We start from the raw sequence: 16,619 nt of genomic DNA on the forward strand, positions 1-16,619 counted from the left end.
GGGGGGCGGGGGGCGGCACAGACATAGGCCTGCTGTGTGAAATGACATAAAGAATGCATGTGATATTTCAAACGTGAAATGTAATGCAGGACTGTACTTTTCCCACAAACAAACCATAATCCACAAGGGGAAAACGGAAAAAAAGTGTGTGCGCCACACTGGTTTTAACCCAGTGGGTCTTCGTGATGATTGCTACATGCAGTTCATGTGTTCCTGACATAAAGGGTTCTGAAATGTGCTGGGACACATTAAGGAGTAGTAGGACAAAGGAAAAGTGTATCAGGGATTTGTTCATAACCCAATAATCCTTAGAAAATGTACTTGTTCCTTAGAAAAGGCTCCACCAGCTCTGCAACACACGGGAGATTCTAGAAAGACTGGAGACCAAGCTCAAAGATGATCGGCTGATTTAAGTCCTGTTTAAGTTTAAATAATTCAGAAGCAGTCACACCTTCCTCAGGTGTTTTCCATGACTGCAATAAAGTGGGAGACCAGTGAGGTGCTTCGACTGACAAGCTGTCTAGATGCTCGGTCCTCGGCGTGAAGAAGCAGACTGTGACAGGCGGACACTTTCCCGTTGCAGGGGCATTCAAATGCTGCTGCTTATACAAAATAAAGTAATGACATTACATTCGCAGCGGAAATAACGGGGGACATTTCTGTCTAACTGGAAGTCGTGTCGCTGCATGATGCCGGGGAAGCAAGAGCTGTGAGTGCAGTCATGATAGTTGAGTTATATGCACACTGTGCGCCTATAAATTATATGAGAAGTTATGGTTAGTATTAATCTGGGAACTAATATTTGTCATTGGATATAATTTCTCTCATTTCTCTGTTTCTGTCTGAGAGTCAGCGAGGGATTAATCCAAAGAAAGAAGAGTGCGTTTGACCGACCGTTGCTTTCCATACACTTATTTATGCACTCTTATTTAATAATATAATAAACAAGTATTCTTACCTAAAAACCCTGTGTTATCTTAGTGTATCCTTTCTATGGGAAAACAAAAAAAAGGAAATGGAAAAACTGACACTACAGAGAAGTATGATCCGTACATAAAAGACATAAACGGTCATAATTTCCAATGCACTGCAGTCAAGCGAGGCACTTAGTAGGGGAGCAATTCAGTTGACATAAATAGACACCAGCAGGGCCAGAATTGGCTGTCAATGCTCCAAATGGATCCATTCCCCAAGCCAGTGCGCAGTAACACAGCCCAGATAACAGGGCTGCTACAAAAGCAAGCGAAGCAGCTTGGAGCACAATCTGAGCGTCTGTGACGGGCGGCGCACGGAGATTAAGGATGTGCAGCTCCGCGGAGAGAGAAGCCGGCACAGCAGACACAAGACGCTAGGAAGTCTCTGCTCTTGCTTGAGGCAAGAAGAAAGGTCATTTTAGGATAAGTGCCGTTTTCTCGGGTTTAAAAGTCAGTGATAAATGATGAGCTTCATAGTGTCGTTGCTGCAAAACTCCCTCTTGTTAAGGCGCGTCGCAACTTGGGCTGAAGTATTTTCACCATTCCCTTTCAACTCGCATTATTCAAGCCCGGTTTAAGTTTTGGTTTAACATACACTTCGCTATTTCCGGCTCCATATGTGAGAAGATCACACGGATGCCTTTCCGACATCAACAGAAAGTCATGTTAGGCTCCCACAGGGAATTCTCTGCTCCAACTTCACCAATCTTTTGAAAAAACAAAAACAAACATGCTGCCTAGGAGGGAGGATTCCATATAAAAAGTGCGTCTGTTTATTCACACGTGTGCATGCTGTTGTTACAGAAGGAGGAGACCTGCTTTAGTGTCAAAGTGAAAAATCACATTTTGGTTTTTCTCCAAACATATCAAACCACATCTCTGCAGATTAGGCACCCGCCTCCTGCACCGAAACACACTGTATGTATTTTAAAATACACTTCAATCATTGCTGGTGCTCAGTGAATGCATACAGAAAAGCGACATTCAGCTACTATAGAGTAATATATTCTATTTGAAGAAAGATGAATGCATCCTTTAACTTTGACAGCACTTCTGTCTCTCATCAGAAATCTCTTTCTACCTCCGAGTTAAAACATGACCAAAGCATGTTAATGCATACGACTGAAATATATTCGAGAGATTAGAATATCCCTCCGCTCGCACAGAGAGAAGCTGGTTGCAGTGAAACACTGTCCGTCCGGAGGGAATCATAACTGTGAAGATAGCAGCCCAAATACAATTAGATGGGATGAAGGAGCCTCATATCTCTCCAGAGGATTTCCATCACAGTTGGCAGTATTCAATCGGCAAAAAATTGGATCCAAGTTGTCAGCCAAAAGTATCTCTGCAGTGTAACTACCGTCGGACTAGTTAATAATTCATTTGTCAATCGTATGTTGCAAATTCTGATCGGCAAAACGACCCGATCGGACAAAAAGGAAATCTGACACTATGGAAGAGGGTTGCTAAGGAGAAGCTTCCAGAGCTTCTGCTCGCTCACTAGGAATCCTAAAAGGGTCTTTGACTAGAATTACGTATTTTTAAATTCAGACTAAATCATTTTCAGTCTTTCAATGCAGCCATGTGGGTCTGCATCTTCACACAAAGACTACATTTTAAATAATGAGTAGGGCCCAAACTAACTCATTGATCCCTCTAGGGTTCAAACTCCTGAGATAAAAAATGTAAGTGGCTTATTATTATCACCACAAACCCTGAACCATCTGAATATTAGAATTATTATCATTAATATATTAATAAGCACCGATTATTCCATTAATGGCATCATGTGGCCTGCACATGCAGTTTAAAAGAAACGCCTCATTGGCTCATCAGCTGCAAGGATTTGCTCCGCTCACACTGATCACCATCAATAAGGGAGGCTCGTTCCTGCGAGCTGCGGCTGGTATTAATAGCCACTGCAGGGGCGTCGGGGGTCTCTGGCTGTCAAAGGGCCGAGGTAGCAGCCGGGATCAGAGCGGCGCTGGTGGGTGAAAGGCTATCTGGAAACCCCGTTTTGAAGTCGTCACGCTTTTCTTTGTTCATTATCGGACCAGAGAAAGAGTCCAGCGATCTGCCAGCGTCGGCTGAGTCTTCTCTTTCTCCTTCCGAGCTAAAGATAAACGTCAAAGGCTTAAAACTCACCTGTGTAATCTCATCACGTGGTTGGTGAAGCTGAATTGTTCTCGGTTGAATCCTCTGAGGAGACAAAGAAAACAAATTAGTTCAATTTAACCTCTCCACTTGGTCGACAGCGGAGAATAATAGCTTCATCCTCTAATTGGGCCCAATTAATGAAGGATGAATACAGTTAAAGCAACAAAGAAGGGAAAAGGATTGCTTTGGTGGGCTTTCCCTCGGGGCTGTACGCACCACAACGCACCGTGTTCAGGTCCAACATTGAGCCCCTGCAGAGGCCCAGGAGGACTCATCTGTTGCTTTGGGCTTTTGTCCATTAAAAGAGCTCGTTCACTTCACTGAGTTCAGCTGCTGGCTTATATTTTCTTACCAAACGTTCATTTGAGAAAAGGTGAGCTTCAGAAGTCGTAGTAGTCTCAGAATCAGCTCGGAAAGCAAATTGTGAACAAATATTTGGATAACAGCCAAGAAAAAAGGTGAGGTCAAAGGGTACATTTTGAACTTCCACCTGTCCGTATGTTAACTTGATGCTTTTGGAGACCAACAGATTTTTAGTCCAGAAACCTCATGTTTAATAGGGATGTGCACACATTTTACAAATAAATGAGACCAAAATGGCAGATTAATTGACTACTCTGCATCCGCCCTGGATACGTCTAAATATTGGTAATAATGTTCTGAGTTTTGAAATTTCACCTTGTGACAAAACATCTGAGGTCAAAGCTAAAGACGGCATAGCTAACTGGCAAGACGGACTATGCTATATACTCATTTGCAATGCAACCAGCAAAGAAAAAAACACAACTAGGAACCAAAGATGACCACGGTTTCTAGACATCTGTGTTTGGGGCTGAACATGTCTTTCAACATCAGCACAACTAATCTGGAGACCAGTTATTACATTTGAAGTTTTAATGGATCCTAAACGTGTCCCCAGGCCGTCCTTTGCATCATGACAGGAGTTCTGACGCGTGATGGTTTGACATCGAGCCTTTCAGGAGCATCACACTTATCTAGAATCATTTAAGGAAATGATCCTTCCATAAGAAGTAAAAGGTTTTCCGGCACAGTGGCTCTGCTCCGCCACTCAGAGGAGCCCGTTTGTCGGGCAGCCGGTAGGTATGGAAATTGTTTTTACAGCAGTAAAAATTGCAGTGTTTTATTTTTATCTGTTGCACAAACCACAAAGTACCTTTCAATTCTTCATATTGTTTGCTTTGTTCAAAGAGATGAAGTGGGGCACGGCTCAGCAACATTGAACTCGGTTTAAAATCCTCCCCCAACCACTTATTGTCACACTCTATTCAGCATTAAACTGACAGATCAATTTAGGAAGAGTCTTTTGAGAGAAGTCTTCCAAGCTGTTGATGTGACAGACCAGCAGTGCGCTCTACTGGCAGGAGAAACACAAGTTAGGATTCATCTCCTCAGAATACTCGCCGGATTGGTTGGTAAGACATTTGCATGCTAAAAAAAAAGGCTTCAGTAACAAAAAACGAATACTGGTCGTTTCACAAAGAGAAATGTGACATGTATTACTTTTGTGTAAGTGACATAGCTAATAAATATGCAAATATGCAGATGAATGCTACTAGAATACAGATAAGATAATTAAGAATCATTATTACCAAAATGTGTGCAAAATCAAATTTAAGAAGCCAATGAGCCAGTCATCTAGTGAGCTTTAGTTATAAGTTAAAATGATACATTTTCATTACATTGTGATGAATCGGTGTTGGCAAATCAATCAATGGAATTCATGTGTGAGCACACAGTGTTATCTGGATTTGGTTGTCCTTTAGAGCATGACCAGTTCATGGTTGTCTAAAAGAACTCAAATACGATGAAAAAGAGTAAATAGAAAGTTAGTCATTACAATTGTGATTAGAAAATGGACTTCTGGAACCGACCTCATGCTTAGTTTATTCAAATAAAACAAAGAGGTATGAGATGGATAAAACAGATACTTTATTTATGTTCTCAAGGGGAAATATAGTAAAGGGGATTGTCCCCAAGCATCTATTACAAATTCCTCATAACTATTAGGCAATGCAATGATATAAAATATGTATCCTAAAATTGAAATTTGTATGATACAGAACAACACAAATGATATGAATTGAACTTGTAAAATCCCAGTAGGCTTTTTCTAAAATACTCAAACCAGCCCTTTTGATTCATGCTCTTCACTGAAAGAAATGTTAGAACTGTGATTCTCAGAGAAAATGAATACGAGAAACGGACTTCCAGGTTTGAGGTCACAAGTGAAATACAATTTTGCCAGTTCGGTCAGTTCAAACCAACAGCAAATGCACTCAGTGACAGGACCCGGACTTCAATTCTTAGAATCTGAAAAAAAGTATTCCTAACATCTCTACCGAGACTCATTCTCATTTTACAGACTTAAAAAGATTAATCGAAGTTACTGCTGGTAAAAAACAAAATATAAACCTCGCCAAAAAAAAGGTCGGCACATATAAAAAATATTTCAACACAGGCCAAGTGGACATGCATGGGTTAACTTTATATATTTCAGTGCAGTCAAGCTGTAAAAAAAAAGAAAAAGAAAAGGGTTTTGTGGGCTTGGCAAACCTTCCATCCAGCGTACAAACAATTGCACAAGGTTCAGTCATTCAGTGTTTCACCACCCGTCCGCCTTAGATCACAACCCCTCGTATCAGAGGTAAGCGACATCCTTTAGACCATGCAGCAGAAATACAATATCTAATTATCTGAATTCTGTAGTGAATTTAGTGCAGATTAAACGTTTGCTGTTAATGTTTCGTCCACAGCCGGTATGCAAACCATCGTGCTGTTGGTGCTGTGGGTGCTGGGAACGTCACTGGTGTTGCCAGACCCCGACACAGCCGGAGAGAAAGTGGCCGAAGAGCCCACCCCGTGTTCTAAAGGATGCACCTGTATGCACGACGACTACAGCCTGGACCTCAGCATGTACTGCAGCGGTCGCAACTTCACACAAGTGCCCTCGGACATGCCCCCGTCGACTCACTGCCTCTGGCTGGATGGAAACCTGTTCACCTCCCTCCCAGCGGGGTCTTTTAAGGATCTTTCTTACCTGGACTTTTTAAACCTGCAGAGTGGTGAGCTGGTGACACTCGACCCTCAGGCTTTTAAAGGACTCCGGTTGCTTGCACACGTTCACCTGGAGCGGAATCGCATCCGGGCGTTACCAGGTACGATCTTCCAGAACGTTCCCAACATTGCTTCAATTAGTCTGCACAACAACCAACTCACTCGTCTTGAAGAAAGACTGTTTGCAGGGCTCTCACGGATGTGGCTTCTCAACCTGGGGTGGAACTCCTTAGTGGTTTTACCTGAGACACTTTTCCACGACCTGCAAGGTCTACGGGAGCTTGTTCTCGCGGGGAATAGACTTGCTTATCTGCAGCCACAGCTTTTCCAAAATCTCGTTGACCTTAAAGAGTTGGATTTGACCGGAAATTACCTCAAGGTCATCAAAGCTAATGTGTTTGTAAAACTAACTAAACTGCATAAGCTGTACCTGGCCCAAAATCACATCGTTACAGTGGCACCCAGAGCCTTTGTAGGCATGAAGTCGCTCAGATGGATGGATCTCACAAACAACCGACTGACTTCTCTCCATGACGACACTTTCTTGGGCCTCCACAGTCTTCATGTACTGCGTCTTTCCAACAACTCAATTGCTGGAATTAGGCCCAGGACCTTCCGCGATCTGCAGTATTTAGAAGAGCTACGACTCAGCCACAACAGGATCCGGACCTTGGGGGAAAGGATCTTTGAGGGGCTCGGTCATCTGGAGGTTCTAGAGCTGGGGCACAACCAGGTGAAGGAGGCGCAGGTGGGTAGTTTCACCGGGCTCCCTCACGTTGCGGTCATCAACCTGACCGGAAGCTGCTTCCACAGTCTGCCAGACCAAATGTTTAACGGCCTGTCAAAGCTCCACAGCCTGCATCTGGACAGAGGTTGCCTGACGAGAGTCACAACTCAAGCTTTCACTGGACTCACTGGTTTGCGAAGGCTTTTCCTGCAGCACAACAACATCTCTGTGGTAGAAGAACAGAGTTTCGGAGACCTGGTGGGCCTATTGGCACTGGACTTGAGTTTCAACATGTTGGAGGTTCTAACAACCCACACATTCTCCGGCCTTAAGAATTTGGAGTACTTGCTGTTGTCCAACAATGTATGTCGACAATATTTGCAGAATGGCACGAAGCAGCTACTCCCAAGACTGCGCTATCTGGACCTGAGAGCGAACACCTTGAGCAGCATAGTGCCTGATTTTCCAGACAACATGGAAAAACTTTTGCTGTCCTTGAACCGGTGGAAGTGTGACTGCGGCACCCTCCCACTCAGAAACTACAGCCTGAGGAATCCGTCGGTGATACCTCGGCAAGTGGAGACGCACGCAGAGGGCGAAGAGCCCGACACGACCATCACCATATTCAACAATATCACATGCATCAGCCCGCCGCGTCTTGTTGGTCAGGACTTGCGAGATATTGACAGTGAATTCTTCAAAAACTGCTAAACCATTTTTAAGAATTGATATCCTCCCATTTTAAAAAAGTAATAAGAATGTACGACACTGGTTCTTGTTTTGCATTTACAGGTAAATGTTGTAACCTGTACCCTTTGGAGAAAATGGTTCCAGTATGTACCAGCGATGCTATGAATTTCTTTGGATTAAAAGACATATTTAGCTTCAAATAAATGTAACTGCAGCCGGCAAATTGTTGATCTCTCCAGAGACGAAGAACCTAAAAGGAGTTTGTCTAAATCCAGCTCAAATGCTGTAGGCTATTTAGTTTGCGTAAACAAACCTCTACCACTTTGGGATCAGATTATGGAAACGTGTTGAGGCAAACAACAAACAAAAAAAAAAATATATATATATATATATATAGACGTTAATTTGTGTCCTTGGACAGTTCTTCATAAGGACAAATGGAGTGGGGGATGGCTGGTCCAAACCGGTTGCAAAGAAATGTCACACCGGACTACAATTTGAAATGCAAATCTAAAATGGCATTTTCCAAAACTTTTAAGTTCAGCCCATTAAACTTGAGTAAAATAATCCCTATTTAGTCGAAAATTACTGATTAGCCTCGTTAAACAAACTTTGGCAAAATTTACCGGAAAGGATGAAATGTGAGTACAACTCTGAAACAAAAAAAGTCTTTAAGATGTTTTTTTTGGTGTGACTTGTTTGACACTAAAAACAAAACACAGTTGGAAAATTGTCTTCAAGTGTAATAAATGTTTTCAACTTGTATGACTTTTTTTTTCTTTCAATGTAACTTTACATCAACCTAAAAGGAGTTGAAATAATTTACCACATCATGGAAAAAATTAACGTTAGTTCAACCACAGCACGCGCCCACGACTTATACACAGCGAGTGACAAATGCAATGAAATAAAAGTAAGTATTTACCGTCACGTAGGAACAGACTATAATGCAACATTACCTCTCATCAGCTGGCTCGCGTCACGGCTGATGCAGCACGGGCGAGAGATAACGTTAGCTTAGCACAACAGCTGCTAGCTAGCTAACGTAAGCTAAGTCAGGTGCACTAAGGTTATTTTGCTTTCGGCACTACAGCATTCAACTTGCATTTCAACCAGCCCTCATATACTCGATCTTACTGATGTTTTTACACAATATGTGAACAGTCTAATCAATCTCACGTACCTCAAACAATTTTCACCCGGAGGCGGATAAGCTATAATTGCCTGTTCAGGTGTGAAACACTTTCCGGTCATTCTTCTTTTTAACAAGTTGTAATATTTCCTGCGGTACCTGAAGGCGACATTGTTGACGAGAGTCGAAGCGCCAAACGGTCGAAAGTTTTCCGTTGCCGTCGTAACCAGGGAGCCGCAAGTAATGAACGGTAATGTTCAAAATATTACATTTTACCGTCAACAATGGACCTGCATCATTCGTCGTGTTGGGAGGCCATTCTGGAGAAAGTGAAACCGCATATACCGACTATGGACTTTGATTCGTCATCAGTATGTTTTTCTTTTCTATTAATTAATTAACGTAACGTCAATATAACTTGACTAACAGCCACAAATCACACAGGAAATAATGGTTCCTCTTTCCGTAGCAGTCTGAGAATGAAGAGATTGCCACAATATATCAAAGGCCCGCTGGTCTTTCCTTGACTGTCTCTGAGGACTTTGACCTACTCTCAATGGATGACGATCATCTAGAGGTTAGTAAGCTCTCAATTAGTTTCATGAGTGTTAATCGCAGTAAGTCCTTGTTGTTATTTGTGTGTGTTTTCGCAATCAGCGGCTGTGGAAACCTGTAGCTCCGACCCGCAGGACAGAAGAGAGTGAGCAATTGGATGGCGATGAAAATGTGGAAGGCTCTACTGTCACGCAACGACAACTCGCTGATGTCGAGGTAGGTCGTGTTGATCTGCAGCCTCTGTTCACCCAGGCGTGTCATATCACAGACTAAAAATATCAACCTTCCCTTTCCTGTTTCACCATTAAAGGGAGACGCTCCTCAGACGGGCCTCGTGGAGTCAGATGCCTCCGTGAGACCAAACAACACACAAACAACAACAACAACAGCTGATCAGCAATTGACCGTTCTGTCATTGGCAGTGAGTATAAAACGTTAAGGATAAACTTCTGATTATGGTTGGTGCGGTTAAGTAATCTCCCATCCTAAAAAATACTGGTGTTGTTACTCAGAGGTTTGACCAGTGGGACTTGGACGATGTTCTCAAAAATCTGGACCGGCTACCTCTGCAACAACATGTGTCAGTTGAACCGCTGGAAACACATGCAGGTAATGAATTATTGCGGTGCACACACAGCTGTTGCTTCAGTGTATTATCAAGGGTTTATTGATAATTATAGGGGGTTATGTATTTCATTTATGATTACGTTTTGTTCATAGATGGCGACAAGGAGAAATCCGAAGCAATCATAATGGAGAGACTAGTTGCTTTTTGTGACATCCAGTCATCGAAGAATGAGTCAGAGCCGATGGAAAGTCCAAACCACATCAAGTAAGTGGAATCACGGCAAATGTTTTGCGACAGATACTGGTAATGATCAGCTGTTTCTCGCAGGCATACCAATGTGGGGGAAAAGTCATCGGGGAGTTTGGAAGACGAGCTGCGGCCGAGGCAGAAGGAATGTCCCACTGTTTACATTGACCTGCGTTGCTCTGATTCTTCAATAAAATCACCAAGAACATCCCCAAATCCTCCATCAGAGTCCAAGTCACCAGCCAAACGCAGCAAGCACCACGAAACCCCAAAGAAAGTCAATCTTAAAGTGCATCATGCATCATGCACGGATGACAGGTGAATACACGAGAAAACATTTGTCATGTTTCAGTCCTGCACCTTTTGTTTCAGTTCATAGCATCGCATGTCTCCGCTTCCAGGGAAGTGACTGGAAAGAATAAGCTGCTTCAGAAGATCAGGGAGATGAAGGGAAATGGAGATAGATATCCCAACGAATGTATGGACCCATCTCATTCAGTGCCAGAGAATGTACTGGAAAAACTGAACGCGGCGCAACCGCAGGCTGCAGAGTCTGCGTGTGGACAGGAGACACACAAACAGGGGGGAGACAATCAATCTTCTTATGTGCAGTTTGAATACAGAACGACTGAAATGGAAACCCCACCTACATCTCAGCAAGGACCAATCAAAAAACCGGAGCAGCAGAGGTGCGCCTTTTTTCTTTATTCATTCTGCACATCTCAAATAAACTGATATTTTAGCCGTGACAATATTTTTTTGATAGTGACCAACAGAGACCAGAAGTTAAGCAGAAAAATGCACGTGAGCAACACCAACAGATTCCTGAGCAACTGGAAAGACATCGTCCACTCAAATCAGTCAATCAGAAGCGGCCAGCCGCCGAAAAGACCGACGTTCTCTACGACTCCGTGAGAGCCACAAAACTCAAAATTGTAAAGTTCTCGGGAAAATGGCCCACACTTACGTCACGATGTCTTGTTTTTTAGGAAGCGTCTCATTTACAGTCCATCAGTACTCTACCAACGGGGCTAAAGAGTAAGGGACGCATGCTACTGATCGTTGACCTCTCAAGTCCTGGCGCGGTCGGATCCAGAGCTCACGGGAAGAGAAAACATCAGATTTCAGCGGCAACCAAATCGCACACCTACAACACTTTGGTGGCTTGGTTTCTGTCTTTGGTCAGCGAGCCGCTGCTTCTGTCTCCCGACCCGTGTCAATGTTTGTGATCATAACGCTGAGCTTCGCCGCGTGAGGGTCACTTGCTTACGTGTTCCAGGTTGGCCGCCCACTCCACGATGAAGACGAGGCTGCTGCCAAGGTCCCTTTCTGGGTTGCAGGACTCCAGCAGCAGTGGACAGACGATGGACTTGCTCTGTTTGTCTTGGTTGTGGCTCGTCACTCTTACGCACCAAAGGTGGACAGCAGAAAAGCCGTTAAAACCCCCCCCGAAAAGAATCACATATACTCCTGTGGGCTTTACGCTAAGTGTACTGACGCTGTTCCTCTTGTTTGATTTGTAGAAAAGGAACAAAGACATCCATACACCTTTCTACAACCACGTCTGCAGCTTCCTCACTGAGACCTCGCTCCCTCTGATCGCCAGCTGGGTACCGGCGGTCAGAAAGCTGCTGGACCAACAAGCCTTCGCCTCCCCCATCCATCTGCCGTCATGCAGTCTAAACGGTTTCATCTCCACCACCTCCAACCAAAAGGTGATTCAGGGAAAAAATGGGCCTATGATTTACCACTGGATTCTGTTGACTGTGTTGGGCTCCCTTAACCTTGTGTTTCAGGTTATTGACAGGACATTTGGTCTCGACCCCGGCTTTTACTGGCAGACTCTGGAAACTCCGGAGCATGTTTGCAGGGGGAGAGAGACCACACAAGCGCTGCACACGGAAGTGAGCGTGTCCGTCAATGCGTCTTTTGATTCCAGGAAGTACTAAATCAGAGGTAGTGAAGGCTGGGTAACTAAATAAATGCCGCTCCTATTTCTGCTGCAGGTATCTGTCGCTGTGGGGTGCGAAGCATTCATCCTCCATCCTGTCATAACACACTACACCCTCCAACTGGTTCTTGATTCGGGACTCGATGTGTGTGGTCTGCGGCTCCTTTATCCAACACGGGAGTTCCTGAGTGATAGGGCTGGTAAGACCTGACTAAAGCTGTCTGGTCATAAAATACCAAATAACTCCGACTGTGTCCTACAGGTCCTTTGTCAGTGTCTTTGTCCGACTCATAGGTGCTGGACCAGTTCTTCAGAGAGCCGGTGCGACCTCCCAGCCTGTCCTGGCCCTTGCTGTGCGGGGCCTTCGTGCCCACTCCGTGTTGAGCGATCTGACGAGTTCCTCGGACCCTCTGGTGCCCGGAGGGACCGACCCTCTGGAGCCTCCTCTCTTCTTCTCCTCTCGACCGGCCAGCCAGGTGCACAGGGAGCTGTGCTTGTGGTTTTCAGGAAGAGTTAGCCCTTACAACCGGCTCCCGAGCAGGTTTGTTGTCAACAAGTCATCAGATTGGGTTCAAAACTGATCTGAAAACCGGAAATGTTTGAATCAGTCCCCGTCTTTTCTTTGTAGGGTTGTTCCCTCGAATGAGCGAAGAGGAGTCTTTCTGTGCGCCACAACGAAAAGTACAGTAACCCAAATGAATTCCATTTTCTACTTTCCTCTTTACTACCCTGACTGCAGCAAGGATCAAACATTTTACACGAGTAGAGCCGCTAATCCTTCTGTACCCCTTGTGCTCCCCCCGCACAACCTCCTGGTGGTGTCGCCTGCTGTGCCTCCATGTTGCTTCGGCCAAGTGCTGGCAGTGTGTGAACGCAGAGGCTTCGGCCTGGGGGGGCTGGGGGGGCTGCGGCTTCAGAGCAACGGCGCTGCAGACCTGGGACTCTCCGAGCAGCAGGTACGACTACAATCACGCAATAGTGGAATTTCACTATTTACCAGAGACACTTGTTGAGGTGAAATGGATTTTGTTGATACAAACTTAGAGCAATGTGATAAGAAAACGGGACAGTTGTGATGCACAACGTGTACTGCATGTTTTTCATAGAAGCCTGTGTATATTTCTAGGCTCGAGTGTTCCTGCATTCCACGCCGGGGTCAGCTGGAGCTGCTCCCTCCCTGTCTGGTGTTGTTACTGAGGAAAGAAAATGCTGTGCACCACACTGTTTGTCTGCCAGCAGGTCTGAATTCCATCTCAAATGATCTCTAAAGCACAGTGCAAATAAACATCTGTCCTGCAAATCCAATTGAAAAAGAATTCTGGGGATTGTTTTTTTCTGCTGTATTTATAATTTAAGAACAGGTAAGGAAAAGGATTTAGGCAAATGACAGAAACATACAATTTTTCATGTTTTAGTACTCAATTCAGCCACAGGAGATTAAAGGAAGAAACATACATTATTTTCATTTTCATCAAGAGCAACCTTGCAAAACGTTTTTCTTCTCACCTTTTCTTAAAAGTAAAATTGATCACCTTTTGTGCAGTGATGATTAACTTTTTTTATTCCCTCTTGTGGGACATTCAGGTTTTCCATAATGTGTTACTTTGTTGTTCCAGCCCTGATGAGAGAATTTAAGACACCAAAGCTTCTGGGTCGCATCCGGTCCAGAGTCGATGGGGTTCGGGCAGCGGAGCCCAGCTTGTGTTTCCACACTGCGCCTTACAGCAGCAACCTGTACCACGTCTTTGGTACGTAGCACCTGTTCAGTGAAGCAGTAGATGCTCCTCTGCTCTTCCCCTTCACATGTCTTCTGTATGTTTTTTTTTTTTTAGTTCAGTTGTATGTGGGCAGTGCCAGATCCCTCCAGCGTGATCCTGTCCCACCCGAAGTCCTCATCCAACTCGGACATGGCGATTTTGACCTTCTGTGGAAAGGACACGAGACGCGGCCTGAGCCTCTTGCACAGAGTGCTGACAGAGGAGCCAGAAGGTGGGCGAAGTTCACCTGCAGCACAGCTTGTCCTGCCTTTTGAAACCGAACAAACCAAATACACACAGCAGCCCACACAGTTTAATGAATGAACAGAGCAGCGAGATTGTGAGTGAGTTATTTATTTAGAAATCGTTCTTTTTTTGTAACGATTGCAATGCCGATGCTGAAGGTGATCATGCAACATACAGGATTCCAGCTGCTCGGCCTGAAGTGGCTGCCTGCGTTGACTCGGCTTCAGGCTCGGGAGCTGAATCCACACGAAGTGGGGCAGCAGCTCTTTCAAGACAGCGTGGGCCATCTGATGCCCCGTCCTGCCCTAGTGTGTGCTCTTAAACGCGCGAGATGCTTTGGCTTCACTGAGGAAACTCTTACCACAAGATTACCCCGGGGACCTCAGTGTCCTGATGTCCCCCACGCCCGAAGTGGCTTTCAGACAAGCCTCCCTGTTCTTCTTTGAGCATGAGATGATTGCTGGTAGGTTTGAGGGCTCCATACAACATGCGATCAGATACTGAGTCTAAAACCATTTGAGTCTTTTGAGTCAAGCTCCAGATTGAAGAATTTTAGTCTTTCGCTATATTTGAGAAGAAAAATTTTGTGTGTGTCCGACGTGATATAGTTTGTGCAGCACAGGGCATTGTGGCAAATGATATTATCATATTAATAGCTTACTAAGTTACAGTGAATTCTGTTCCAAGTTGATGCGATAATAAAGAGGATTCTGTTCAGACCTTCAGATGCTGGTCACATTGTGCCTGTTCAAGCCAACAATCTGGAATCACTCGCTGGCTAAAATAGCCCACAAACTGCAGCTGTGTGGCCTCACAATGGTGGGCCTGCGTGTGTTGACCCTGGATAAACGCACTGCCACCTCACTACTGCCTGCACAGAGTGTAACTGATCATCATTATCCCTCTCAAGCTTTCCATTGATACAAAAACGTAAGGCCTCGATGGTCCAACACGCGTTCACTGCTGTGCGAAGGACCCCTCGGACTTGGAGGCCCACGTGGGGTACCTGTGCTCCGGCTCCTCATTGGCTCTCTGCCTCCGGGGGGAAAATGCTGTAAGCAGGCTGTTGGATGCGCTGGACCAAGATGTCTCGTCACAGTGGACCCATCGTGGCGTGGCTCATTCATACAATGGCATTTATGGTCAGTGCGCGGTTCTACTAGTGCACACTGCTACACGATTAAGAAGTGCATTGCTATGTGTGCAACAGCACCGGTGTATTATGCAAAGCCCTTTGAATTACCTTCAACTTGTCTCACGGCCCTGTATGATGAAACAGCCTGTAACCAATTTAACAGGATCAGGATCACATCAGAAAGCGATTCAGGACGTGAGGAGTTTTTTTCCAGGGGGGCTCTGCTGCACCGAGACCAGCGCAATGAGACGGGAGCAGGTCTGCACACTTTACCACACGTTTCACCCACGTGCGACGAACGGCAAACATCCAGCCTTTGTGCTCGGTGTCTCCCGTCAAGATACTCAGCGTGCGCTCGGACCCGTTGGTCTGTGCGGAGCGCGAACGGAGCTGCACAGTGGCCCAGGTGGACCAGGGGAAGGCTTCACCTTCAAGGGCATCGGGACACGACACAGGTCACGACCGCTTGTCTGGTTTGCTTTTGGCGGGAAGACAATTCTTTTGTGTTGACTATTTAATCATTTATTGTGACTTTGGCAGGAACTCTGGAGCGATGTTGAAATGTGAGTCCGTTCCAGGCGAACTCTGTGAACCACGTCTTGCTTGTTTGTCGGTACCAGGGATACACAGCGCTCTCTGGCAGACAACCTTTCTGCTCATTCCCTTAAATGCTCCAGCGCCGTCCCAGCTGGAGGTGCTCGAGCAGCTGCTGAGGTCAGGCTGCCATCTGGTGGCAGGTAGGATGAGCATCCTGGACGAGGAGCAGCGCAAACACATCGCCGAGGCTCTGAAGGGGCCGTCGAGAGGCAAGGAAAGGGTGAGGAGTTCGGCCTGGTAGTACGTTGACGTGAGGTCATTCTTTCTCGCGGACAGAGTTGATTTCCTCTCGTCTCTGGTTTTCGTTAAAAGACTGCTCGTCTTCGCGCGGCACCGTGTCTCATTGTGGCCCTGCAAGGTGACGCGATCGTGACCGACTTTGACTCGATTCTTGAAAGGTAAACGTCAAATTTCTGTCCATGCATTTAGAATATTTAGTGCCACAAAGAGGTATAATATAAATATGATGGTTAAAGTGTAATGCTGCCTTAGGATTTGTTATATTCTCATGACACATTGTTTGTTGCGTTTTCTCCTCCAGGCCAATCAACTGATACGCTACCTGTTTGATGACTTATCCGGAGAGACAAGGCATCACATGTGACACCATTGTGCCATAAAGTTCAAACGTGTGCACAAATACAAGCGCGCCAAAGGTCGCGTTAGTTGGCAGTTTCTTGTCTGCCTTGAAACATCAAATGTATACTTGAACTGCTCACGACAGATTTGTTTTAGATAGTAGGAATATTTTAGTAACTGTAAGGTAAAAGTTAATAAAAAAACTGCTTCCTCTGGTGTCGCCATTTTAA

The 16,619-nt window shown here is 45.2% G+C and overlaps 3 protein-coding genes across 4 annotated transcripts in view; 2 read left to right on the forward strand and 1 right to left on the reverse strand.

Annotated features, from left to right (window-relative positions):
• Nucleotides 1–8,947, reverse strand: part of mrtfbb (myocardin related transcription factor Bb) — a 50,056-nt gene extending 41,109 nt beyond the window's left edge. Inside the window, exons 1-2 of one of the 2 annotated variants that reach the window (XM_040191434.2) lie at nt 8,583–8,947; nt 3,120–3,173 (exon numbers count right to left, since the gene is read on the reverse strand). The gene's annotated coding sequence lies outside the window, so the exon portion shown is untranslated. The remainder of the gene's footprint in view (nt 1–3,119; nt 3,174–8,582) is intronic. The other variant, XM_040191435.2, reaches the window with a different exon arrangement.
• Nucleotides 5,685–8,388, forward strand: igfals (insulin-like growth factor binding protein, acid labile subunit). The gene is made up of 2 exons (XM_040191437.2): nt 5,685–5,796; nt 5,906–8,388. The coding sequence occupies exon 2, from the start codon at nt 5,911–5,913 to the stop codon at nt 7,642–7,644; it is 1,734 nt and encodes a 577-aa protein (XP_040047371.1). The 5' UTR covers nt 5,685–5,796; nt 5,906–5,910; the 3' UTR covers nt 7,645–8,388.
• Nucleotides 8,910–16,602, forward strand: LOC120828090 (dynein axonemal assembly factor 8). Its single transcript, XM_078084739.1, is given in 29 exon segments — nt 8,910–9,126; nt 9,225–9,332; nt 9,413–9,526; nt 9,621–9,731; nt 9,823–9,919; nt 10,031–10,142; nt 10,206–10,442; nt 10,526–10,813; nt 10,891–11,035; nt 11,114–11,305; nt 11,404–11,541; nt 11,648–11,839; nt 11,921–12,028; nt 12,131–12,275; nt 12,370–12,616; nt 12,704–12,927; nt 12,929–13,031; nt 13,202–13,314; nt 13,692–13,823; nt 13,908–14,098; nt 14,192–14,416; nt 14,418–14,579; nt 14,687–14,706; nt 14,783–14,960; nt 15,052–15,220; nt 15,377–15,471; nt 15,554–16,030; nt 16,123–16,208; nt 16,352–16,602. Coding segments are annotated over 29 exon segments (4,443 nt in total). The 5' UTR covers nt 8,910–9,105; the 3' UTR covers nt 16,365–16,602.
• The last annotated feature ends 17 nt before the right edge of the window (nt 16,603–16,619 follow it).

Source organism: Gasterosteus aculeatus, chromosome 11 (assembly GCF_964276395.1).
Source record: "Gasterosteus aculeatus chromosome 11, fGasAcu3.hap1.1, whole genome shotgun sequence".
Classification (NCBI taxonomy): domain Eukaryota; kingdom Metazoa; phylum Chordata; class Actinopteri; order Perciformes; family Gasterosteidae; genus Gasterosteus; species Gasterosteus aculeatus.

Bases quoted from the DNA above. Each gene is read 5' to 3' on its own strand.
- igfals (XM_040191437.2), top strand. From the start codon at position 5,911: ATGCAAACCATCGTGCTGTTGGTGCTGTGGGTGCTGGGAACGTCACTG.